This window comes from Aedes aegypti, chromosome 3, assembly GCF_002204515.2.
Source record: "Aedes aegypti strain LVP_AGWG chromosome 3, AaegL5.0 Primary Assembly, whole genome shotgun sequence".
NCBI classification, from domain to species: Eukaryota; Metazoa; Arthropoda; class Insecta; order Diptera; family Culicidae; genus Aedes; species Aedes aegypti.
In genome coordinates, this window is record NC_035109.1 from 3613337 (window position 1) to 3639244 (window position 25908).

Consider the following 25908-nt stretch of genomic DNA (forward strand, 5'->3'; position numbering starts at 1 on the left):
GAATATAAGAAAAAAAGCATTCTTCATGCATTGAAATATTTCATTGAAAAATGTAGATTCACACTTTTTACCGATCAATGTTACCTCCTTTTACGGTACCGTAAAACGGGGAATCTTTGATAATGCGGGTAACTTTGATAGTGCGTTACCCACCACATACTAAACGAAATATCATAATTTCTGTTAATCTGTTAAGCAAAATTAAAGAATATTAGTATGACACTTCATATAAGAGCTATTTTTATTTGAATCGAGAACATTTGAGGCTTTATATACGAATATTAAAAATTGATACGATTTTAGCATGTTTGAAACGCTTACAATCTGTTCTACGATCACAATTGGATGTAGTTTTGAATAGTTGGTCACTTATCTTTGACAGCCTGGTTATCATAGAACTTGAATATGGTCTCATATCTCTTGGTGAAAAGCATTTTCACAAACTGGGACCATTTTTGTAATCTAAGTCAGAGATTTCCATATAACGTTAAACGCCTAGAGGTATGCAATGTCATACAAATGTTACGTAATTCATTCAATTTTTTTCGATTTATGCTCCATTATCAATGTTACCCCAAAACAGAAAACTGACTTTCGATTATATGGAAAATTATATATCCATTCAAAATAAATATTTTGGCAATCTATCAACTGCAATCGAAAGGTAGGATGCCAGTATTTGTTTTAAAAATATAAATTATAATTCTTTGAAACAGCATGCATAAATTTTCAAGTTTTCTTCGAAAAAACTATCAAAGTTACCCCGTTTTACAGTAACGTTTGAAAGAATGTGGACAGGGTATATTTAGTTGAAATGGTGTAACAATGTTTGGTAAAACTGAACATACCGATACTTTCTAAAATCACAGCCTCTAAAGCCGAATATGCAGGTCAAACCCCTACAAGACGTAAAGTTTTTGAGTTATTTTAAAATTAAAAACACCATGATTCCCGGAACACGCCTGAATCTAGGCAATTCATAAGAAAATTCTGCACTATTTATAGAAATTCGTTAATTTTGCTAAATTGAACAGACTTATAATAAACTTGACAACGGAGTCGTTTATGGCTGTACAATTTTTAGTGAAAACAGCTTTTTCCATATATCATCTTCGGTAGTGTCATCTATAATCGTGGAAATGAATGTTTCGAAAAGTTGAAAATATACGCATGAACAAAACTAAATTCTCGCAGAAACTTTAACTTTGATAAGCTCATGAATATAAGAAAAAAAGCATTCTTCATGCATTGAAATATTTCATTAAAAAATGTAGATTCTTACATTTTACCAATCAATGTTACCCCTTTTTACGGTACCTACAAATCGTTCCCGTGACGTACCTAAAAACATTAAAATTTTCTGAGAATAAATCTTTGAGCTGTTTAGTGAAATACCAATAAGTAACTCTTTTTAATGTATTCGAACCCTCTAAGCAGAATCTCAATAGAGAATAAAAAATGTATATTTGAGAACCTTGTACCTTTCAACTCCGCCCCAATGGCTTTCTTTGACAGATTCGCGTATTTCGACTACCACTTGCAGCCTTCTTCAGCCTCCACTGAAGAAGACTACAAGTGGTAGTCGAAATACGCGAATCTGCCAAAGAAAGCCATTAGGGCGGAATGAAAAGGTATTAAAGGGTACTCAAATCTACATTTTTGATTCACCAATAAGTAAATGAAAACCGAATTTAGTAGTACACGACACTGAGACGGCCTTACAGTTGAGGTCGAAATTCGCGTATCTGCCAAAGGACAAAATAACTGTAGTGGAATTAAATGGCATAAAACTATATTTGGGTTTCATAGACTTAAGATTTTTTTCCTGGATATCCAACAAATTCTGAAAAAAAACTTGCTTTCTCCTGGAACAGATTCTGAAGAAATACTTGTAATAACTGTAAACTTGGAATGTCCTGAAAAAAAAACTAAAGAATATACACTGGACGAGTTTATTAAGAAATCACAAAAAAAAACATTATGGAATTCCTCCAAAAATTTCGGGAAGCACAATCTGTAGAGAATTTCTTAAAGAAATCCCTAGAAAAATCGAATCGAATGTCAATTATTGGTGTTGGGGAATTTTTGATAATGAGTAATGTAAATACATGGAAATCCACTACCAAACTACCAAACTGTTCGACATCATTACAGTTGGAATTAGATGAGAGAATGTTTATAGAGAATTTTGATTTGATTTTATGCGTTAAAATACAGTGTTCTCAGAAAAAAGTGACTCGCCGTGTGAATCAAATGGAGAGTGAAGTGTTCTTCCAGGTACTTCCAAATCAGCGGAAGTACTTTTCCAGATGCTTCCGGAAAATAACTAGAGCTTGTTAGAGCTAAGTACAAATACGTTTATTCTATTTGACATTTACACTTCGAATCAAAAATTTTCTTCCCTGGTCGCAGACAGTGGTTACTGCGATCAATGTAGATTGCTTGGATTGAACATCTCCCCCCTTAAGTCATCCAGTAGGGTTTGAACCTAGCTGGCAAACGGATCTGTCGTCGTTCCCTTGCCAGAGGCGTACTTGGTACTGGTGCTGGATCCAACTGCGGCGGATTGCCTTTATCTTCTTCATCGCTGCCTTCGGTGTAGTACTGCGACTCGTCGGTTTCCTCCGCTTGAAGACTCAGGTCATTCTCGTTTTGAGGGATGGAAGGATCAGGATTCGTTGCTGTTGCTTGAACGGCTGCAGATGGTACGTCTAGGCCAAAACCGTCGAAGAATACCGACAGTGGGCTTGGACCTTGGTTTGCGTCACGATCTGGAACAGACACGGCCGCACCTTGCTTCAACTGGTTGGTGTGCGAACGTATTAGCCGCTGACGATCCTCCAGGAACACGTTGTAGTTCACTCTCCCGATACGCTCGATAACCGTGGCGGCATGCCACTGCCAAGAGTTACCTTGATGGACTTGAGCATACACAGAATCACCGGGAGCGAACTGCCTTGAAACTGCTCCGTGCTTTTTGTTGAATCGTTGGTTTTGACTCTCTGCCTTCGACTGAGCTGCTGCAGTGGAATAACTTGGTGGAAGTATCATGGACGAAATTGTGCGGATCGGCCGTCCAAACATCACCTCCGCTGGAGACTTTCCACCGAGGTCAGCCGTTGGTGTTGTGCGATACACTTGCAGAAACGTTTGCAATGCTTCTTCCAGTGTTTCTCCTCCCGACCGAATTTTGCGTAGGGTGCGCTTCAGGGTGTCCACGAACCTTTCTGCTAACCCGTTTGACTGTGGGTGGTATGGTGCAGTGCGGATGTGGTGAATACCTTGCTGCTCGCAGAACGACTGGAACTCGTGACTGGTAAACTGTGTTCCATTATCCGAGACGATGGTTTCTGGTATACCGAAAGTTGCGAAGCTGTTTGTGAGCAGCTTCATCGTTGTTTTGGTCGTTGTGGTTTTCGTTGCGTACACTTCAGGCCATTTGGTGTACGGGTCGACTACCACCAGGTAAAACACGCCATCCACAGGTCCAGCGTAGTCGATATGGATGCGTGACCACGGCTTGTCCGGCATGGGCCATGATTCGAGCGTTGTCTTGACCGGTGTTTTTCCAGCAGTACAGCAGGGGACGCAGTGCCGGACGAAATCCTCGATGTCGTTATCGATTCCCGGCCAGTAGACGAAACTTCGTGCAATAGATTTCATGCGAACTATGCCTGGATGTCCGCGATGGAATTGCTTCAGGATTTGCCGTCGGAATTTGCTCGGAACGACAACTCTGTCGTGGAACAAAATACACCCGTCGACATGGGTGAGGGAGTCCTGCCTGGTGAAGTAAGGACGAACGTCTGGGTTTGTGATTGACCGTGCTTCGTTTGGCCAACCCTCACGGATGAATTTGAGCACCGCTTGTAGTGCTTTATCTGCCTTCGTGGCAGATTGGATCGCTGCGAATGAAATTGGTACTTGCTTGATAGTGTCACGAATAATGCTCACCATGTCTTCTTCTAGGGAAATCGCTGCGACGACGTAATCTTCCTCTGGCTGCTTAGAACGGTCGATCAATCTGGACAGCATGTCGGCGCAACCAAAGTCGTTTGTGGACACGTGCTGGATTTCAAAATCATAGTTGAGCAGCATCAACGCCCACCGTTGAAGACGATTTGCGGTATGCAATGGAATTCCCTTCTTTGAACCAAAGATTGATAGGAGCGGCTTGTGGTCCGTCTGGAGAGTGAACCGGCGTCCCAGGAGGTACTTGTGAAACTTCGTTACCCCGTAGATGAGCGCAAGTGCTTCCTTTTCCGGCTGTCCGTAGGCCTGCTCCGCCGGAGTGAGGGATCTTGACGCGTGCTGGATAGCCTTGAGAGACCCGTTGGGGAATTTGTGGAAGATGACTGCACCGATACCCGTACTGGATGCGTCCGCCGCAACGATGATTGGTAGCTTCGGGTCGTAATGAGTCAGCAACAAATCGGACTGCAGGACTTGCTTGAACTGCTCGAATGACCGCTGGCAATCGGAGTTCCACTGCCACTTTGAATCCTTCTTGAGAAGCTTGTCGAGGAACGATCGAACACCAGGAATGTCAGCAATCATCGTGTCGACGAGCCGTTGGAATGCTCCTGGCGCCGACTTCACCCCTGGGGCGAGGCGATTGAACTGGAAAAGACCCCGGTGCGTGGCGATGGTGAGAAGTTTCTTCGATTCTTCATCTACTTCCACCTGCAGGTACGCATCGGAGAGATCGATGATGCTGATGATGCTGAACACGGCACTCCCGTTGAGCTGTGCGAAGATCTCCTCCGGTGTAGGCAGAGGATAGTGGTTGGCCTCCAGCGCTTCGTTGAGTCCAGTAGAATAATCCGCACAGATGCGAACCTTACCATTCGGCTTGCGAACTGCAACGATCGGAGCGGCCCACTCCGAGAAATCGATCGGCGTGATGATTCCCAGCGATTGGAGACGTGTCAGCTCGGCGTCCACCAGCGAAATGGTGTTGAACGGAACCGGGCGCTTCGGACAGAAAACGGGTTTTGCGTTAGGTTTGAGAAAAAGCTTTACCTTAGTTTTGGTGCAGTGTCCCAGCGAGTTGTCAAAAACCGCTGGATGGTTGGCTTGAAGCTGTGCTGTTACTTCGTCGAAGCATGGTCGGGTTTCGGCTGCAACTTGACTGCAGAGCGTGTCGAATGGAATCGACCACAGGTTGAACGCGTCGATCCAATCAATCCCCAACACGTTGAGGTCCGGTGATGAGGTGACAAAACATTTGCCACGCTTGACCATACCGTTGAGGGTGACTTCACAATGGAATTCGCCGATGAGGGCGAGCGGTCCACCGGATGCGTTGGATGCTTCGATCGATGACGGATCCAGCTTCGGTCGTCCCAGTTGTTGCCATGTTGTCTTGGAAACCACGGTAATATCGCTTGCGGAATCCAATTGCAGCGAAATAGCGACGTCGTTGATGGTGATGGTCACGTACTTACGCTTTGGAGTGCTGTTTGCGATGTGCTTCACGAAGATTCCTTTGGCTTGAGATCTGGAACCGGTCTTGATCTTCTTCTTTCCGGGTTGAGTTGAAGAGTCGCTTGAAGACTTTTTGATGCAGGTACAGTAGCCTTCCTTGTGGCCGGTGCGGTTACATACCTTGCAGAGATGGTCGGCGAATGGACAGTCGCGGACATAGTGCATTTGTCCGCACTGCCAGCAGGGAGTTCGTGGGACGGACTTGCTTTCCGGTTTCGATGGACGTTGATGATGGCCGGTTTTCTTCTCGGAGACGCTGCGGACCGAGTTTTTCGAACTTGATTGATGTTCGATCATCGTGGTGTCCGACTTGAGGTTGACGATTCGCTGGAATTCGTCGATCAGCGTTTGGAGTGTTACCGGCGCTTGTGCCGTCTCACCTTCGATGCGGGAAAGAAGCCTTGCTCGAATGTCTGCGTAGCGTGGAGCCTTGAGACCGCAGACGAACATCAAGCACTTGAACTGGTCGATCTTCAAGTCTTGAAACTCGAACTCTTCACACGCCCTGTTGATTTTGCCACCGTAGCTGATGATGTCTTCCGACTCGGATTTCACCAGCTGCAAGCACTGGTAGCGCTTGTGGAAAACGGAGGTCTGCCTGCCGAAGATTTTCTTGAGCGTCTTGATGGTATCGGCAAACGTGACGTCCTTCGGTAGCGTCGGAAGGATATAGTTGACGTAGCGACAATGCGAGGACGTGTCCAACTTCCGGAGTAGGAGCCGAACTTTGGCTCCGTCGTCCAGGCTTCGTGCATCGCTTTCGAACAGATCCGAGTAACGGGCAAACCATTTGTCGAAAGTGGTGCCGTTCTCCGGATCGAAACAGAACTCACTAATGTTGGTCGACAGGGACTCCAATACTTGCTCTGGGTTGGTTGCTTGAGGAACGGCCAACCGTTGGAGTAGCTGGGTCATCTGCACAATCGCCGCTTGGAGTTCTTCGTTCGTCGCCATCCTTCCTCGGGTTCAATTCTGGAGCTCTTGACAATCCAGAATAATCCTCGTCGCCAGCTGAAGTGTTCTTCCAGGTACTTCCAAATCAGCGGAAGTACTTTTCCAGATGCTTCCGGAAAATAACTAGAGCTTGTTAGAGCTAAGTACAAATACGTTTATTCTATTTGACATTTACACTTCGAATCAAAAATTTTCTTCCCTGGTCGCAGACAGTGGTTACTGCGATCAATGTAGATTGCTTGGATTGAACAGAGAGTCACTTCACTCGAGTCGAGAATTGTCACCTCGCTATACGACGCCGACAATTGTCACTTCACGCCAGTCGTAGAATCAACCCAAATGTCACTCCGCATGGCGGTAGTGCAAATTGATCTTACTAAGAAGATTCTTCAAGCCCAGTGTTGCTGTTTCCAAAAACGATGAACTTCGGTCATTGCATTGTGTGAGCCTGAATTCAGTCAGGAAGTGGTTTTGGCTTGTGGATGGACCAACCAGAATTACATTAAAAAATGTTGTCTTTGCTGACCACCGAAAACCTACTGTTAATAGCCTCAAGCGCAACATGCAATGGTTGTGCTACTTTTCCCCGATTGTCGGTTGCCCGAACGACAGTTCCCCGAATGACTGTTTCCCCGAAAGCCATTTCCCCGTATGATCCGTTCCCCCAAATGAACCGTTTCCCCGAAAAATTGTGCAGTTCAAATAGGTGCTCTAGTAGTCTTCAGTGGTAGGTGGTGAACTAGAAAGAACGATAAGCAATCAGAAGTAGGGTGTATTTGGTCAATATCGGCTATATACATATTGCCAAAAATGCTGAGGACGGTAAAACTTGAAAGAACCGCCAATCAAAAAAAGATATTAGGTGACCAGTACGTTCACCACCTTGAAATGTATAATGTTATGATTATAATGTGTGCCAAAAACTTTTCGGGGAAATGGGCTATTCGGGGAAGAGTAGCACAACCCATGCAATCATTTGAAAGTAACAGCGGAATCCACGATCTAGGAATAGAAAAACGTCTAATGTTTGTACACTACTGAAGTCTAGTGAGATTAGTTTTTAATACCCATTATTATAAATTCTGATCAAATTGCAGTTTTACGGGAAAAAGTTTCGGTTAAGTTCGGTTAAGAGGCAAATAAGTTTTCATCTCGTTTCAGAGAGCGAGCAAGGCCAAGGGCTCTAGAGTCAGGCCATGAGGAAGCCCAGGAGAACGACAATGGAGTTTGATATTCTTAGCGTGGCGTTCCCAACGATTTTACCTTTAACCTTGGTACGGTTGTCCCCATTTCTTCATTCCTTGAATTGAAAATATTTTGTCTATTAGTTTATTCATGCATGAATAACCTAATCCTCATGAGTTTTTCAATTGTCTTCAACCCCAATGTCTGCACAGTGGGCCTAGCCATTTTAATATTTGTATCATATCGCTGATATTCAGCAAATATTAACACTGACATGAAAATACCTGAATAAATTTAGGTATTTCCAGGATGCTCTTCAATATTGGCTGTGCAAGCGTTTAGATTAGATTAGAAAAATAAGCATCTTTCGTACAAAATAGAACAAATTACTTAAAATCTTAAAGGGTGTTGCATACCTCTAAAGTCTAGACGTTTATCTTCATATGGAAATTTCTGACCTCTTGTATTCAAAATGGACCCAATTAGTAAAACATTATTTTCGCTTAAAGTTTTTAGATCTAATACAAGTTCTACTAAACCTAGACTGTTAATGATAAGTGGCAAACTCTTTGAAACGTCATCAAGTGATAAAGCCTCAAATGTCCTCGATTCCAACGAAAATTACTCTGTCATGAAGTGTCATTCAAATAATATGAACTTTTGCATTCGTTTTGCTTACGGGATCGTAGCTGTGTGGTTAGTGTAACCAAGGCATCTAGGCGCATCGTGTGAAGAAGTGTAGGTTCAATTCCCGCTTCAGGCCGAAAATCTTTCTTGAGGAACTTTTTCCGATTGTGCCACTGGGCGTTGCATGCTAGTCCGTTGTCTAGTGTGGTGCTTCCTTCAAAGGGCTAACAGCCGATTGGAAGCATTAACGTGTAGTGTCTTAAGGCGAAATATCTCGGAATTCAAAGATGGCCGTCAATGACCGGCTTGTACTCTCACTCACATTTTCATAGCCACTGAAAACTGAAAAAATAGTAGGCAAATGTTCCTGAACTTTTTATTTTAAGTTTTATGTATGTAAACTTATTGAGATCAACAATTTTTGTTTACTGATTTTATTGAAATAGATTTGATAATATCTGAATTTCTATGGATATTTTACAAAAAGTTGTAGAATAGTTCAATGAAAAATTTATATTTTCAGTAATACAGTTAAAAACCATGTGTTTTTTTTTTTCAACGAATTCAGTATTTTACAATTCCGGATCCTCGTGGTCAACTGATTCGTATCTTTTGCCCGCCAATTATTTTTGTATACTAGGGAACTGATGGAGCCGCAAAAATCTTCAACGGAACGGTACTGGAGCAAGTTGGTCGGGTTTCTTTCTTTTGGCACGTAGGTAAAACCGTACAACACGCACATGGAGTGCTTGCTGTTTCGACGCCATCTTCGATTGAACTGACAGCATCCGAGCGAAAAGAAACATACCACCCATTTAAATACGCTCTTAACTTTAATTACGGAATGGTATTGAAATCGTTCTCATTTTTTACTGAACACCCGTTATTGATCAATTTCCCCCGGTTTACGATACTATAGCCCTTTCGGGACGAACCAGCACAATTGTGCTGTTCGGCACCCTTGACATCGAATGACTATTTCAGCCAATAAATCATTGTTTTACTAAACTTTTTCCATTTCGATTATTGAATTATCATTGATACTTGTAATCAAGCACAACAGCTTTTGTTTACATCGTGTTTAGAAAACACCAGCTCAGGGTAAACAAAAAGTAAACAAACACCGTAAGAATTGAAAAAGTTTTATCTGTCGCAACTTTTCAACTATTCGTTTTTTCTAGGTATGCACAGGTACGAATCGAGAGTGAAAGAGTCATTCTTTGAAATGGTGAAGACCAAATGAGAATTGATTCACACAGCAAATATTTCTGGAGGGACAAAGTGGGACCAGCACAATTGTGCTGGTAGTTCATGCAAGTTAATTAGAGTTGATATGGTTAGTGTGGAACGCATTTAAATATCGAAGAAAAATTTCCCTAATATGATTACGCCATTGTTCGTTGTTGTTCTTGAGTTTGATGCTGACCTCGAAAACATGGCTGCCTAGCACCGGGCTGTTGTAGACTACCAATTTTCATTTTCAGTATTTTGATCGAAATAAGTGGCTGAATCTGGTTCTAATGTCCACAATAGTGCATAGTATTGCATTAAAACATGAATGAGTGATTTCATACGAATCATAAGGATGATGTACCTTAGCTTAGCTTAGCTTAGCTTAGACTGACTACACATATCAATGGTTGCTATTCCGTGATTGACCGAAGTCAGTGAAAATGCACAAAGAATCAACTAGAAGTTCGGCTGGGATTGGCCATAATCTTCTTCAGTGTGCATAATTCAGTGCCTCTATTCATACAGGGTCAATAACGGCGCCGGCCACGTCCTTGCAGTCAGGTGGGATTGGGGGAAGGAATGTTAGTGTGTAACCTTTGCTTTTTGGAGACCGTGTTTGCCTCTGCATCTCCACAAAGGTTACTGGGAGGGATGTTTGTTAATGGGGAGGATCATTGGGTCATAGGATTCACTTTGATAAGCGATTAGACCATGATAAACAATGATTTGTGAGATATATACATGCTTATATGTAAATATGATATTTTCATTTGATATGAACAATTTCTATGTCGAGGAAAATTATGCCGACACTTGAGGTGACGAACCATTCAAAGTTTGTTGAACAAATACCTAAATGTAACATTCCTACAGCTGTCAGGACGAAAGCATGTGTTATTATATTTTACTCATTTGAAAAGAAACAAAAAACTCGATTGGTTGGGACATCATAGAACACTCTTATTCTTATGCCGACACTTACAGTGGCGAACCATCCAAAGTTTGTTGAATAAAGTGAACCTTTCGCAAGTCTACACTTGTAGTGTCGAACCATTCAAAGTTTTTTTAATTACAAAAATAAAGGTATATAAGAGGTGTTCTGAAAAAAAAATGTTAAACATAAATAAATCATGAATCAGAGTTTGTGTCGACACTCACAGTTACGAACCATCCATAGTTTGTTGAAAAATCATATTTACATCCCACAATTGTAACGATTGAATGTGCAGTCATACATATTTTATAGATTAGAAATAGTAGCATGAAACGAGCTCACCAATTGATCCGTTATCCTTGACTGAGCAGCCACAATCCACTTTCGGCTTCACTCGTTTGCTCGGCTATAAAAAAGCACTCAGGAAAAAAAAATAAGCGCGCGACCCAAAAAGAATAAAAAAAAACTGTTCGGGCTTTCTTGACGCACTGCCCAGGAGCAAGCGTCAAGGTCGAAGGATCAAACAGAACTAACCGATCGCGGCACTTTTTCAGTTACTCCAACCGAACTCACCGATCACGCCACTTTTTCACTTACTAGACCAACGCGCGACATGTTTGATCCTGCCCTCGTCGCTCGCCCCGGGAAAAGCAAGTGCCAAGGTCGAAAGATCAAACAGAACTCCACGAATCATAAGGATGATGTACCGTTCGAAAACTATGTAACAGAAACTCATAGCTTTGGTTTAAAAACTTTTATTTTTTATATGTCCATATTTGAAATAGATTCGGAATCACATTTAATGTTTTAAATCTCCTTTAGCAAAATTTAAGACAAAATAAAAGTTTAGGGGAACGTTCAAAAATTACGTCACTCATTTAGGGGAGTGGAGGTGTATGAAAGTGCGACAGTACATGTGGGAAAAAGCGTGATAGTGGACATGGGGAGGATTTAGATTGACTTAAAACAATGGAAGTAATTTTTGAGTTTCCCCTTGCTTTGATAATCGATCAATACCATGTTGACGCGTTAATCCATTTTGGTGTTCTACAATGTATGCCGGTTCAATATCTGCGATGATATTTATGAAATTTGACAACTGAAGCTGAAAACCTTTATTTACTATTTGCTTCCGAACCACAGAGTCCTTTAAATGGCATACTTTTTGATGTATGCAGCCCATGCTGGTCTTCTTCTTCTTCTTCTTGGCATTACATCCTCACTGGGACAGAGCCTGCTTCTCAGCTTAGTGTTCAATGAGCACTTCCATAGTTATTACCTGAGAGCTTGCATTGCCAAAGTTGCCATTTTCACATTCGTATATTATGTGGCAGGTACGATGAAACTCTATGCCCAAGGAAGTCAAAGAAATTTCCATTACGAAAAGATCCTGCACTGACAGGGAATCGAACCCAGACACCTTCAGCATGGCTTTGCTTTTTAGTCGTGGACTCTAACCACTCGGCTAAGGAAGGCCCCTGCTGGTATTACTCACAAATATGTTGTTTATGATGTATGAAATGCGTTTGAAATACTCTACTTAACTATTAAACAATGTATGAAGTTATGGAGTCCAGATTATCCGCTCATATTAAAAATATCGATTCATTCCTTTTACGTTTTAATATATATTGTCCAAATCTCGAATTTCGAGACTTAGATAAGCTGATATATTAAAAATAAAAACCTGTACTTTATTGCCGTGCGTATAGTTTTGCAAAGTAACTAGCAGTATCGATCAAAGAAGTTTAGGTTCGATTCCCGCTGCAGTATTTTTTTTCGTCAGATACGTATTACGATTGTGCCATTTGGCGTTGCATGCTAGTCCGTTGATTCGTGTGATGCTCCCTTTAAAGGCTATAATCGTACATAATGCTTTCCAGGAAACTTTCCACGGTAGGATTGACAGCTAAAAATGTACATGCAACCGAAACGAAAGGGAAAACAAAACTTACGAGTATGGTCGAGCTTCACATTTTCCCTAGTAATCTAACGGTCACACCGATTGCGAAACTTTAAAAGCTCATGGCAAATCAAAAAGTCTACTGTTTGCAGCTGCCTTCTGTATTGTCTCATTAGAAGCATTGTCAGTGTCTTTATTTTCAAATCTGGTAGTTTCCAAATATTTAAATACATTTAAAAAAATTGATTGTTCTATGTAATTTTTAAATTAGCTGGAATATATGTATGTACAATTTAAAAAATCAAATTCATTCTTTAATATGGTTATTGACCTGATTTTGTCAATCCTTTTTAAATGGGTTTTTGAATTCCCTGTTATATGTAAGCTATTCGTCATAGTTCTTTAAATCCTACACACTACTAAAAACTAATACAGTACTGAACCGATTTTGTCAGCTTTTTGACCCGATTTTGTCAGCCTATCTTGAATATATCCAAAAATTGTCTTCGTCATGTAGTACCCGTTCACATTAATACTGTTCGAACCCTTAACTGCTTTTGGACACTTAGCTCACTTTATGGTCCAAATAAATTCCTTTCTTTTCTATTCCGTTTAATTTCTTGACGCTATACACTTGACGGTTGGTTTTCAAAGAGTTATGCACTAATTTCTTCGTACGTTTGTAGCATTCTGGTAAGTATTTCTTCTCTTCTAGGTTCACCAAGGATCAGGTAAGTTCACGAGGTATCTATCTTCTTTTCAGGTCACACAGAACACAATCGATGTAAAGGGAAAACAGGTAAATATTTATTCAACAGTTACTACTGTGCACTTTATTCTTCTAGGACCGACGTATAGAAATACGTAATTAATTCGGCGAGCTAGAGAAAAACCGGCGACCGTTCGTGATCGATCTTTATTGCGTACTGATCATATGGCGAACAGAGCGATAGCAACAAAAACCAAAATTTCTCGCGGAACATTACTAAAGGACCTATGTACAAATGAGAGATTCTCTCCTCTCTCGTTCTCTTTTGATTATAACAGTGGAATACTAAAGATTTTGGGAAGTTTTTCACTATAGATCGAAAGTCAATTTCCTTGACTAGCGTTTCATACAAAAAAAGCAACAGAAGAGATTAATGTGACTCAGTTATTAATGAAAGAGAAAGTAAACAAAGAGAGCCTCTCAATGTTAGATAGGTCCTTTAGTAATGTTACGCGAGATTTATTATTACCTAGGCGTATATACGCACCACAACTGATAGCGTTAAGCTTTTCGAGAGAGTGAATTTGGTTGGGAGAAATTATGCTACCGTCTAGGGATGCTCAGAAGGAGCCAAATATTAAACTAATAATGTTTGTACTTAACAAATACTGATGACGATGTTCGATGTCATGCACGCATGGGCGTAGCCAGAGGGGGCAATGACAATCCTCTGTACAAAAGAACAATTTTACTATGAGAATTAATCTTTTGTTTGAATTCTTCAAAGATTGTCTCCAGCACTCGTATTTATACAGTAGTTACATCATGGTAGATTATAAAACTTAAAAAGTCTACCAAACATCAGACTTTTTGAAAACATCTTGCCAGAAATTGTTCGAAGGTTTTATCAACAGTCCGCAATGGAGATATGCACAGCTGAGTAGTTGACAAACGAATTACATACATTCTCAAGTATCATTAAATCGTGCTTCGTTACTTGGCAACCTGGCAATTATTTGTTAAAATTAAAAAATCGAATAACACAGCTGAGTTCACGAAAAAGAAATTTGGTATAAAGGTTCATACATGAATTCCTCTAAGAATTTCTCTAAAGGTTAAGATGCATCGAAGCCAAACCTCGAAATTTCAAGAGCACATATCTAGAGAACCAGGTAACCGTTTGTACTGGAAATTTAACTCATTGGTCACATTTTTTTACATTCTTTCAGGTTTTTTTAAGTAATATCTCGAAGATTTCCTTTAAAATTTTGCTGGTCATGTTTTATTGGTTTTCTGCCTTGAATAACTCTATAAGCTCTTGAAAGTATCCCTTCAAAACTACATTTTAATGAAATTTGCTCACAGTATTCTTAATGTAGTTTGGCCTAGGACTCATCAATAGTTTCAAAAACTCCTCTTAAAACTGTCTTAGAGATTCCTTCAGAAATTCCTCTAATTGCACTTCTATTTTTTTGCAAAATTGCTAAGATTATGAAGGATTCTTACTGGAATCATCTCACGAGATTTTTCATTATTTCGACCAGGAATTTCACGAAGATCTTTTTCAAGCATTTAATCATACCATAGGTATAGAAATAATTTCAGATATTTATTCACGACTTTATCGAATGTCATTTATGAATACCCCTAAGAACACAAACAAAACGCAAACTAAAGAAAGTTTCTTAAAATATTACTAATGCCATTTTAAAAAGAAATTCTGGGAAAAAAACCTAAAGAAATTTTCGTTTGATTTTTCTCAGGAAAAATTCTTAGATAATTCAACGGTTAGGTAGAACTAAGATTCAGATTGATGCCGGTTGTCTTACAGGCCAGAGTAAAATTGCCGATCAAAGGGATCCTTGGCGCGAAATTTGAGAATGAAATTATGAGGGCCGCTTTTCTCCCCCTGATAAACAAAAAAAAACCCTGACTACGCCCATGTCCCTCGCCTTCTTTAAAGGCTATGTAGGTCGTAAACGTAGTCCATAAGCAAATATTACAACCGCTAAAATTTGAAAAACAGAAACAAAATATATGTCCCGATTTTGTCAGGTTCCCCATTTTGTCAGCTTAAAATTCATTGGGGGGCTGACAAAATCGGGTCTCTACTGTATTACAATGACTTAAATTCCATTTTAAGCAAATAGACTCGATGTAAAAAATAAAATAAAGTAAATTTGATATTGGGAGCCAGATAGCCATAACGGTAAACCCGCAGATACTAAACAAGATCATGCTGAGGGTCGTAGGTTAGAGTCCAGCCGGTCGAGCATCTTTTTGTAAAGGGAATTTTCTTGACTTCCCTGAGCGTAGAGTATGATCGTACCTGTCACACGATATACACATGCAACATTGGTCGATTGACAAAGAGAGCTGTTAGTTAATATCTGTGGAAGTGCTCATGAGAAGTTGAGAAGCAGGCTTCTTTAGCGTCAGAAAGAAGAAGAAGAAATTTTATGGTAATTATTATGCACTTAAAAATGCGCCATTCTAGTGGAGGTCGAATTATGCGTAACTGTTAAAGGATACAAACTGTAGTGGAATAAAATGATATAGTTCTCAATTCGGTTTTCATTTATTTATAGGTATTCCACTGAACAATTTGAAGGTTTATTATTATTTTCAATTTTAATTTTTATTGCATAATTATTTTTGAGGAAAAATCCCACATAATTTAGGAGAATATAAACAAACATAGCAAAACAAAAACGATTTGATAGAGCCAATTAGTTTTGAAGTTATTCACACATGTATGTTTACCCATTTTCATATGACGTAGACTAGTTCTTGAATAATCTCGATAAACGTCATCTTCATGTAATGCTTTGAATCTTAGAGAGAATATAAAGTATTTTTATCTCGTACATTGTTCTCGTTTCATTTATAAAAAAAATCATATTAATTAAAGTACATTATTTTTTTTAAATTTCAATGTGCATTAAAAACATAATTGTTTCTGAATTTTTGGGTCACCCTATCTCACGAAAGAGCACCCTAATGACGAAATAAAAAAATACGGGTCCAATTTTTTTTAAAAAGGCATGACTTGAACAATTTTCTAAATAAATAAAAAAAATATTTTTTTTTTCGAACATCGACCGCCTTGGGGACGGACCAGCACAATTGTGCTGGTCTGAATTTGACCCTAAAAAGTTCATGGAGTGATAGAATAGCCAAAATAAAGAATGTTTTGTTCTACGAGATTATGAGTTTATAAGGTAAATTTTGAAATAATCACTCAAATATGGTCCGTCCCGAAAGGGATAGTAAAACCCTGGGAGGGAGGCACCGATACTACACACGAAATATAAGACAACGTTATTTTGAACTCCAAGATAATTCCAGCTTACCAACAACAATCAAGGCAGGCTTCGAGAAAATCGGTAGTTTCCTTTTGTTGTGCACTTTCGATCTTTCCTGACAAACATGAAAAAAGGGCCATAGTTTTCTATGCACTAAATATTCATTTTTATTGGAAAAAGTAGAACGATGCGTTTTTCATTGCTTTATGTTTAATCAGATTAAATGGTGCTCACGTGACATTACTTGCGTTGTGTGCATGAATTGATTTTCATTCGATTTTAATCACTTTTGAAGAAATACGAAAATGTGTTTTAATCAGTTACGCGCTTATTTCATGTTAGTCCAATGTTTGAGATCTGGGCTCACAGTGACAGTTCGTGACAGCGAAATCTCGGCTCACTATGACGTACAGAAATTTTGTATTGGTTTCTCCCTCCCAGGTAAAACCTATATGAGTGCCGAAGTTCCATTACTCGATATCGACTGTACTAAAATCGAATTTCTTGGTTACTTGGATAGCCCCTTCGAACTCCATAACTCAATATATATGGAAGGGATCACTAAGGAAGATATCGTGTTCTGAAACACAAAATAATTGCAACCAAATGAAGACAGTAGTATCTCGATATCGAGTTAGAGAACTATAGCATAAGTTAGTTTTCACCTCGATTGCCCCTTGGATCGCATTTGCACTGGTTTTAGGTTTTATAACTCGATACCTTTCTTACTCGATGATCCCTTCAATATGAAGTGTTGACTGTACTAGTAGAAGCATTAACCTAAGAATGCTAATGTCGCAGCTGTTCGTGTGACCAACATCTAGTTTGCTGCGATTAGGCTTACCAGATGGTATCCTTTGGGAGGACATTGTCGTAACCGGAATGACGCATCGTTTAGAAGGAGCAGCAGGAACAGCAGCGAGATTGTGGCAGCGATCAGCCACTCCGCTCCGACGGCGAGTAAGCGGGTGGCACCGCCCTCTGCCAGTCGGAGCGTCGGCAAAAACCAGGGTTCTGAATTTTCGTATCAATGATGCGAAATCTACGATTTTTCGCACGTAAGGAGAATGCTTTTTTCGCTTCCTCGCGTGAACATCTTTTATCGCTCACACTAATTTTCCCTGGAGCTACGATGGAGGATAACCGAAAATCACTCCAGTCTGTGGATAATTTGATTTTCACTCCATCATATTTTCGCTCACCAACTGCTCCCGAGAATTATCACTATGTGGATAAACAAAAGTAAAGTAAACTAGTGCCGGCGACGGAATTCGAACCTAGAACATTGCTAAAAACAACCGCGATGCGTGCACGCTAACCATGCTACCACACCAACTTGACGAAAGGAGTGGTTAATTTGGTGCATAAAAGCAACTGCTGCTCGTGGCGATGGATACAAGAAAAATTCTCCATGGATCGGAGAAAGAGAAAACAAACTTCTCACAGCTGTGGAAATGTGCAATTATCTATTTTCGCTTTGTTTTGTGGACGGATAAAATCGCAAGGCAGCTGATCGCTGAAAATTGCTGTGAGGGATAAATCCATTATCGTGCGAGTGAGTGAGAATTCGGAAGCCTGGCAAAAACGTATCGCTTGGAAGAAGCAGCAGCAGAGAAAAACAATGCGAGAGTTTTCCCCACTGCGGCCGTCAAAAGAAAAGATCCTGAATTAGAGTTGCTCTGGTCACGACAATGGCCTCCTTTTTGGTCATCAATTCATATTAGAAAATTATCAACACTCAACTTTTTTTTCTGAAGAATACGAGTGTAATTACTTGGATCTTTATCTAAATTTACAATTCGCTAGAAAAGTCGAAAAAATACCTACCACATTCATTTAATGTTCCCTTTCAAGAAACCACAGATCAAAACTTTTGCAATTCTCATAGCAACCTATTTCATAGTTGGATACGAAAATGACATCAACCATCTGAAGTTGCCCTAATCTTAAGTTTTGTGTCTAAGAAAGTAGAAAATCAAGGTTTGTGTGGTTGATATTTTTATCTATATTAAAATGGCTTTACACCCTTTCGTTACACTTATTTTGTTTTGTCAAATTTTTCTAATGTATTCTATGAATGATTCATCAGTATTTAAAAAAAAAAACAATAATTTTATAAAAAGTCCAATTTGTGGTCTGGTAGGGGAAAATTGTGAAATGTTCTCCTTTTTCAAAATCTCTAAAGCAAAATGTCCTCCTTTCTGAAATATCCTTCTAGGCTTAGCTGCGATATAACAGCGTGAGCACCGGGCCTCAAAGTGTCAAAGGCCAAAAGAAATCATCCTGTATTCCGTGGGATCGATCAATTAATGAAAAATAACAATTAAGGGTAATAATTAGGTCAATCAGTTTTATGACAACAGCGCCACTAGCCTTCTACTACTAATATTTCTATTACTGTACTACATCCGGCCCCTTGGTACTGCACTTTCCACAGTTTGATAAATCGCAGTAGGCACACTTTCCACAATGAGCCTCTGTACGTGCCATAAATTCCTTTGTTCTCTTGACTTTTACTGTGCGCCGTGTGTTGGTGCTGTCTCACTCTCTCTCACGGGCAACTTGAAAACAGGGCGCACAGTAAAAGTCAAACGTTTTATAGCATACATAGGCTCATATTCTAGATTTTGGTTAATTACCGTATGTGCCATAAAATGTTGGACAACTGCAAACTACATTATTTTTCTTCTTGGCTTTACGTCCACACTGGAACAAAACATGCTTCTCAGCTTTTCCTTCGTAATTGACTGAGAGCTTTCATACAAATTCCGCATTCGTATATCGTGTTGCAGGTACGATGGTACTCGATGCCCATGGAAGTGAAGAAAAATTCGAATACGAAAAGGGGGGGGGGGCTACTGGGAATCGAGCCCAGTCTCCTGCAGCATGGCTTTGTTTTGTAGCCGCGGACTCTAACCACTCGGACAGCCCCAACTGCAAATGACATGAAGGTCTTTATTTCGTCTTTAAAGCAACTGTATATAAAGGGATAAACGCGGTAGCCATGAAATATTATTTTTATGTATATAATTCAATACCGAGATACGGTATAGAGTTTTGTCTATTATAGAGTTTTGTCTATTCTCGTTTTCCTTGGACTTCACAATCTACCAAAATGCAGTGTCCTCCTTTTCGTGAGTAACTCCCCACATTCTAATTCTCACCCCCTATATTCCCAATAACTCTGAACCACACCTGTGTTCATGATGAAAATCAACAATGACACGCGTTTCGGTTTTCGTCGAGAGGGTTGTTCGATATTTGTGGAAAAGTACTTCACAATTCTACGCGGAAGTAGTTAATCAGTTACACTCACCTTAAATTGAAAACTAGCAGCACAAGAACGGCGAAACATAAAACAAGAAAGAAACACTTTTTCGGCGATACCTTGGGAAATCTCATGATCGATGCATTTCAAATGTGGGTTTGTATTATGAGGTTCAGTCTCAGCTTTCTTTCTCTTTTTTGCGAATAAATGTTGAGGATTATCGATGACACGATGTGGTTGTCTGCTGCTATTTAGAATCCCAATTCAGACAACTGGATGGCAGAGAAGACAACGGGAATGTGGGCGGACATCTAGTGGCTCGTAATTAGAGCATGTTCTCATTTCACATTCGTCCTGATGATGTGATTTTTCCTAATTATGCTTCCAATTGTGAGGTAATCGATTTCTAGTGTTATTAAATATGGTGAGCCTCCGCCAAAATGTCACTAGACTTATGTAACGTGGGAAATCCGGAACTATCACCTTCGCCTTCTTCAAAACGTTCTACACAGTCCAAGCAATCCGTGATTGAATGCAAATGTATCGTCTGCGTGACATTTTTTTCCTCTCGTTTGCACCGCTTGCTATGGTAACTATTGCACGGTTAATTACTCACGACGACGATATTTCATGCGCCACGTTTGGATAAAGACTAAACTCCGATAGCTGACCGCAGCCAGCCAAGCGGTTTGGTTCTAGTTGATACAAAATTGAAACATTTTCAGCTCTCGTGTACTTCTCGATAAGCATCACAATTGGTTCAAACACACAGAGTAATGTCGGACCGTATTTGAAACCATCAAAGCAATCACTGTGGAGAGTATTTGAACGACTACTTCCAATAGATAATAGTACAATTTTATGTTTCTAGTTTTTACAGGCACCAAATATAATAGGAGTATTGTCACTGCATTGATAACACTCAAAAAAAGTCCACGCTGTCTGACAATTATACGCCCCTTTTTTCGCCGTCACACAACAGTTCTCGTGGTATTCACCGCCAACTCAATTTCTATCCATTGTTCGTAAAAAAAACTAAAACCTAATCAAAAGTTCCAATTTTAGGAAAGCAATTTTTGCAACTCGCGGAAAACTTTCTCGCTCTAGTGGCGCTGACACGACCCACGGGAAAATACAACGCACCCTTCGGATAACTATAGCCTCTACATGGGTGCCTGCCTGCTTTCCTTCCTGCGATCCGTTTGGTGCTGCTGGAGAGCACAAAGCGCGAGAATGGCCCATAGCTGTAATCACGCGGTAGAAATCGAAAGGGGATGAAAAGTTCGCTCTCGGTTTCTCAGCAGTTCTCTCGCGGATAGACGCTTTGCAAAAACGCGTTCACCCCTCGCAATGTGCAAACGTTGGATGGATAGGGAGCGCGTGGAATGCATTGCACAGGCTGTAAGGACATATCGAGAGACCCGCACACAGACGCAAAATGCCAGGATGTCAAAATTATGTAGCTGTACGGCGCTAGCGGTGTCCTTTAGGGGTTAATTCACGCAGCAGGCTGGACAGGGATTTTGTACGCTATTGGAACAATCTCGATGAATTACATTCTGATAGCTACAAAGCCTACTTTGATTTTCGATATTGCACTTACAGACAAACTAAAGCAGACCGGCCCAACGTACGTACACCTCATTTTGTGCGGCCCGCGAAGCGTTTCAAGCTCCTTCTCATAACTGGCCCTTTTGTAGCACAACCAACTAAATGTTTCAGCATTCCAAGATTTAACATCAAAGTTTTTTATCCTTTTAAACATGCTTTCTTTTTCAAATGTGTAAAACAGTTCCATTTACAAAAATGGGGTACGTTTACTGAAACCTTTAAAAACACTTGGTCCAATCTACAATAGAGGATCGATGAAAAAAAATCGCTCATGCCAGTTAAGCCCTTATTTATCAACAGTACCTATCTATTGATTTACAATATTTTACAGGATAATATTTTTCTATAAAATCTTATCTATAGCATATTACTCAGGCAAAAGAACAGTAACATGTATCTCGCTACCGTGGCGCAGATTGTCATCTCCCATTTGGATTTTAAATCCATAATCGCATACATACAGCTACAGGTATTCGACACACTCTAAAATCTACTAGAACAAATATAACAATCCTTCTGTTATTTCACTGGGCCTTGCATTAAGTACGTAAGGGGTAAAGGGCGACGGGGTTTCGAAATTTCTTACAATTATTACAATTACAATTTGTATTCGAATTTCATACAAAAAAAACTACCAGGGGGGAGGTATTTTAAGAATCTCGAAAAATTTATTACGTAATCAATGGATAGCCTCCAATATCTCAACCCTAGTCAATATTATGGAACTATTGTTAAAAGTGTCATAAGTTGATCCTACTTACGATTCTTATGTGCATTAAATTTATTAAACTAAGGTTCCCACAAAATTTATCCGACACCATGTGTACCTTGATTTGAGCGTGTTGCAGTGGAAAGCGAGAGGGATCGGTTGGCGGAAAATTGTTTGCAAACGTATCATTTTTTCCGTCCTTTGCTACGTTGTTAGCACGCAGAGAGTTTCAGGTTTACCCTAAATACAAACAGTGCAATGTCCTTACCGATGAAACAAAATAGGTATGCACAGGACGAGAAAGAGTGTGCTCTGTAAAAGGATAACGCCAAATGGTGAGAGAATAATTATTTATGAGAGAAAATTTCTCATAGTAGGCTGTCAGATAAAACGGGAATGTTGGGGATATAGTGAGTGTTATTTGTTAATATCCTAGCAACGAACGGAAATGTCAGGTTTGAGCAGTTACCATTCGTTACCAACTCTAGAGGATAATAGAATAATGCAGATTGGTAACTTCGTTCCTTCGCAGTTGTTGCTTTCCTTATAAACATGAATCAGAATAAATGACACTGCAATTAAATCACAACGTTTTCGGCTTTCTTCTTTCGAAAATTACTAATTTTTACTGCTGTGCTACTTAAATTTTATCACTAAATGGCAAGCTTTTAACTTAGTTCTTATTTGTTGTTACTGTACTGCCCATAACTGCATATTTGTAACATTCGACAAAAGTAGGCATTGAGTAAATGGAATACCAAGTGTGCATTTTATTGCAGTATGGGAGCAAACTAAAATTTCAAAAAATTACCATGAGCTCAAAAGTGCTTATTTGAGGCTGATATTTTGTACAACTAATATCGCATACTAGGTGAATAGTTAGAAAATAATTCTGATAGAAATTTCATTGCTATTACATTACGAGGCACATTTCTAATCTCAATGTGACTGTTATGCGGTTATAATTGCCAGTGTAACAAAACAACTTGGTATTTTTTTCGAATTTTCTAGAACAATTATCTGTGAGATCATTGAGATTCATTGAGTTATTGTTATTGTTATTGTTTATTAACTCAATAATTTTGAAAGAGGGAAAAGCCCCTTTGAGTGATTTCCTTTCGAAATCTTTCTCAAAAGGGCACAAAACCTCTTTATCTTTTCTAATAGAACGTTATAAAATAAATATTAAAACTACAGGCTCATTCGGAATGGATCCATCACAGAGCCGAATCATCCGGAAAAATCGTCATATAGGTCCTCCCACGCGTATCCACGATGCCTATCGACAACACAAATGGAGGCCAAACTTGTTATATCTGAAAATAAAAAAGAAAAACAAAGCAGCAAGTATCAAACAAAACAAGAAATTCCACACAAATATTGATATAACAATTTCAATATTGGTAGGTTATGATTTCCCAAAATGTCTCGGACAGATACAGGAATATCATAACCCAAACTACTGATTCTGTCAAAGAATTGCTCTCTAGGTAAATTGAACCGAGAACATCGAAATACAATATGATCTATATCTTCATATGTTTCATTACATTCACAAATATTTGAATCTATAATATTCATACGGTATAAATAACATTTACAAATGTAATGGTTGGACATTAATCTAGAGAAGGTACAAATAAAATTACGTCCAACCGAAAAGTATCTAAACCAGGGATATACCTTTACCTTTGGACAAATGGAATAGCAATATCTCCCTTGGTCACTTGTATTCCATGAAATTTGCCAATTATTTAGAGTATATTTTTTTAAATTAGAAAAATATTCAAAGTGTTGTATATCACGATTGAATATTATACCACACGAAACACCCAATTTCGCTAATAAATCAGCTTGTTCATTGCCATAAATATTACAATGAGCTGGAACCCAAACAAATTTAATCATATATCCTTTAGAATATAAATTATGCAATAACCCTTTTATTGACAAGAGAATATGATGGGTTTTAAAATGAAATTTACTAGAATTTAAAGTTTGCAGACAACTAAAACTATCTGAACACACCACGAATATGTTGGTGCATAATTTTTAATTAAACTGCATGCAAAATATATAGCAGTCAATTCAGCTGTGAAAATTGAACAGGGAGAATCTAATTTATAAAAATGGGCCAAATGAAAATTATACACTCCAAACCCTGCTACATTTCCAATCAGAGAACCATCTGTAAAAAATATTTGATTATTATCCACCCCAATCAATTTGCGTTCAAATAACATATTAGCATAATTTGAATGAACGTGATAAGGAATTTGTTTTAATTCTTCGTATAAAGAAAAATCAATGTAAGGACACCCGTAACGCGGGTAGATCACCTTTTCGTGGTGCGTTACGGGGTAAGATCTACCAATTTGAACCCTAGTCTCATCTTGTTTATCGGGCTAGGGTAATATGTTTTGGTAATTCAAGGATTCGCGGTACAAAGTCCTTGTTACTGGCAACAGTTTCTGAAAATTAATCTATTTTACCTAGCAGATGGTTAAAGACTCGGAGTTGGTCAGTCCCGAGACTACACTTGAAGCCAGGATAACAATCATGAGTATTAACTCAACAAGGACTGTAAGTACTGGTAATTCAAGGACTCACGTGAATTCTGATTGCTAAACAAATTTTCTAGCTTGATTCGGTTTTGCTGCTAGCATAAAGCCCCTTTTTTCTAGTATTTTTCTGGGACTAAACTAAAAGCGAAACAAAGATGGGACTAGAGTTCCGTTGCATGGTCAAATATCAGTAGTACCGATTTGGTTTCTCAGAAATTTAATCGATTATGTTTGCTAAGGGGCGCGCCTTCGCTGAGATGTAAATTTCTATGAAGGGTGTAAATAGCGGGACCTTTTCATCATAGTCGATTTGTATCAATATCTGAGGAATCAAAACAAGAACTGTACAGAAATCGATGCTTCATTACCTATCAATGGAAATGGAGTAATGCGACATGCACTATACACTAAGGATACGGGTAATGCCACAATAGATCTAAATACTGGTCGCAGTGGCGCATCCGAACAGAAAAAAAAAAAAGGACAAAAGGAATGAATATCTATACTATATTCATGAAAACCTGGTGAAGAATTTGGAATAATGTTTTCTGAAGAGCAATAAATGAACGATTTCAACATTCTATTACTAGAATTTATTTCAAATAAGGATTTTAATATATCAATTAGCGGATGATTAATTGAAAAACAATGTATTAAAAATTTACAGTTCAATTCAAAAATACGATTTTTCAGTGGAATAATACCAGCAAGTATTTCAACAGATTTGGTATGAGTAGAATTCATTAATTTTAAACTAATTCTCAAACAACGAAGTTGAATTTTTTCAAGTTTGGAAAAATGTGTTTGTACAGCACTTCCAAAAGCAAAACAACCATATTCCATTACTGAACGAATAGTTGTTTTATAAAGTGTTATCAAATCATTTGGATGAGCACCCCACCATGTACCAGTAATCATACGAAGAAAATTAATTCTTTTAGAACAAATTTTTTGGACATATTGAATATGATTATTCCACGTCAATTTCGAATCAAACCATATACCAAGATATTCATAATCAAAAACTTGTTCAATTTGATGATTATCAAGAAACAAATCAATATGAACTGGAGAATGTTTGCGAGAAAATAATATAAATTTTGTTTTTGAGCTGAAAATGTAAAACCATTATTATGTGCCCAAGTGTGAATATTATCTAAAGAATTTTGCATATAGTGACGAATAATTTCTCTATTCTTGCCATTGATAAAAATGACATTATCATCCGCAAATTGAACAAAATAGCATCCATTAGGAATAATGGAAATGATGTCTCTGGTGAATATGTTATATAAAAACGAGCTTAAACAAGAACCCTGAGGTAAACCGAAATAGCTATAACGGACCATTCTTGAAGATCCGTTATGGAAAAAATGCATTATTTTGAAAGAAAATAAATTACATATAAAATTGGAAATG

At 39.0% G+C, this 25908-nt stretch overlaps 1 protein-coding gene across 1 annotated transcript in view; it reads right to left on the reverse strand.

The window, feature by feature from the left end:
* Positions 1–21030, reverse strand: part of LOC5575371 (glycoprotein 3-alpha-L-fucosyltransferase A) — a 38505-nt gene extending 17475 nt beyond the window's left edge. The window contains exon 1 of the mRNA XM_001661852.2: positions 19654–21030. Coding sequence (XP_001661902.2) covers positions 19654–19739 — 86 coding nt within the window. The 5' untranslated portion in view covers positions 19740–21030. The remainder of the gene's footprint in view (positions 1–19653) is intronic.
* Between the last annotated feature and the right edge of the window lie 4878 nt (positions 21031–25908).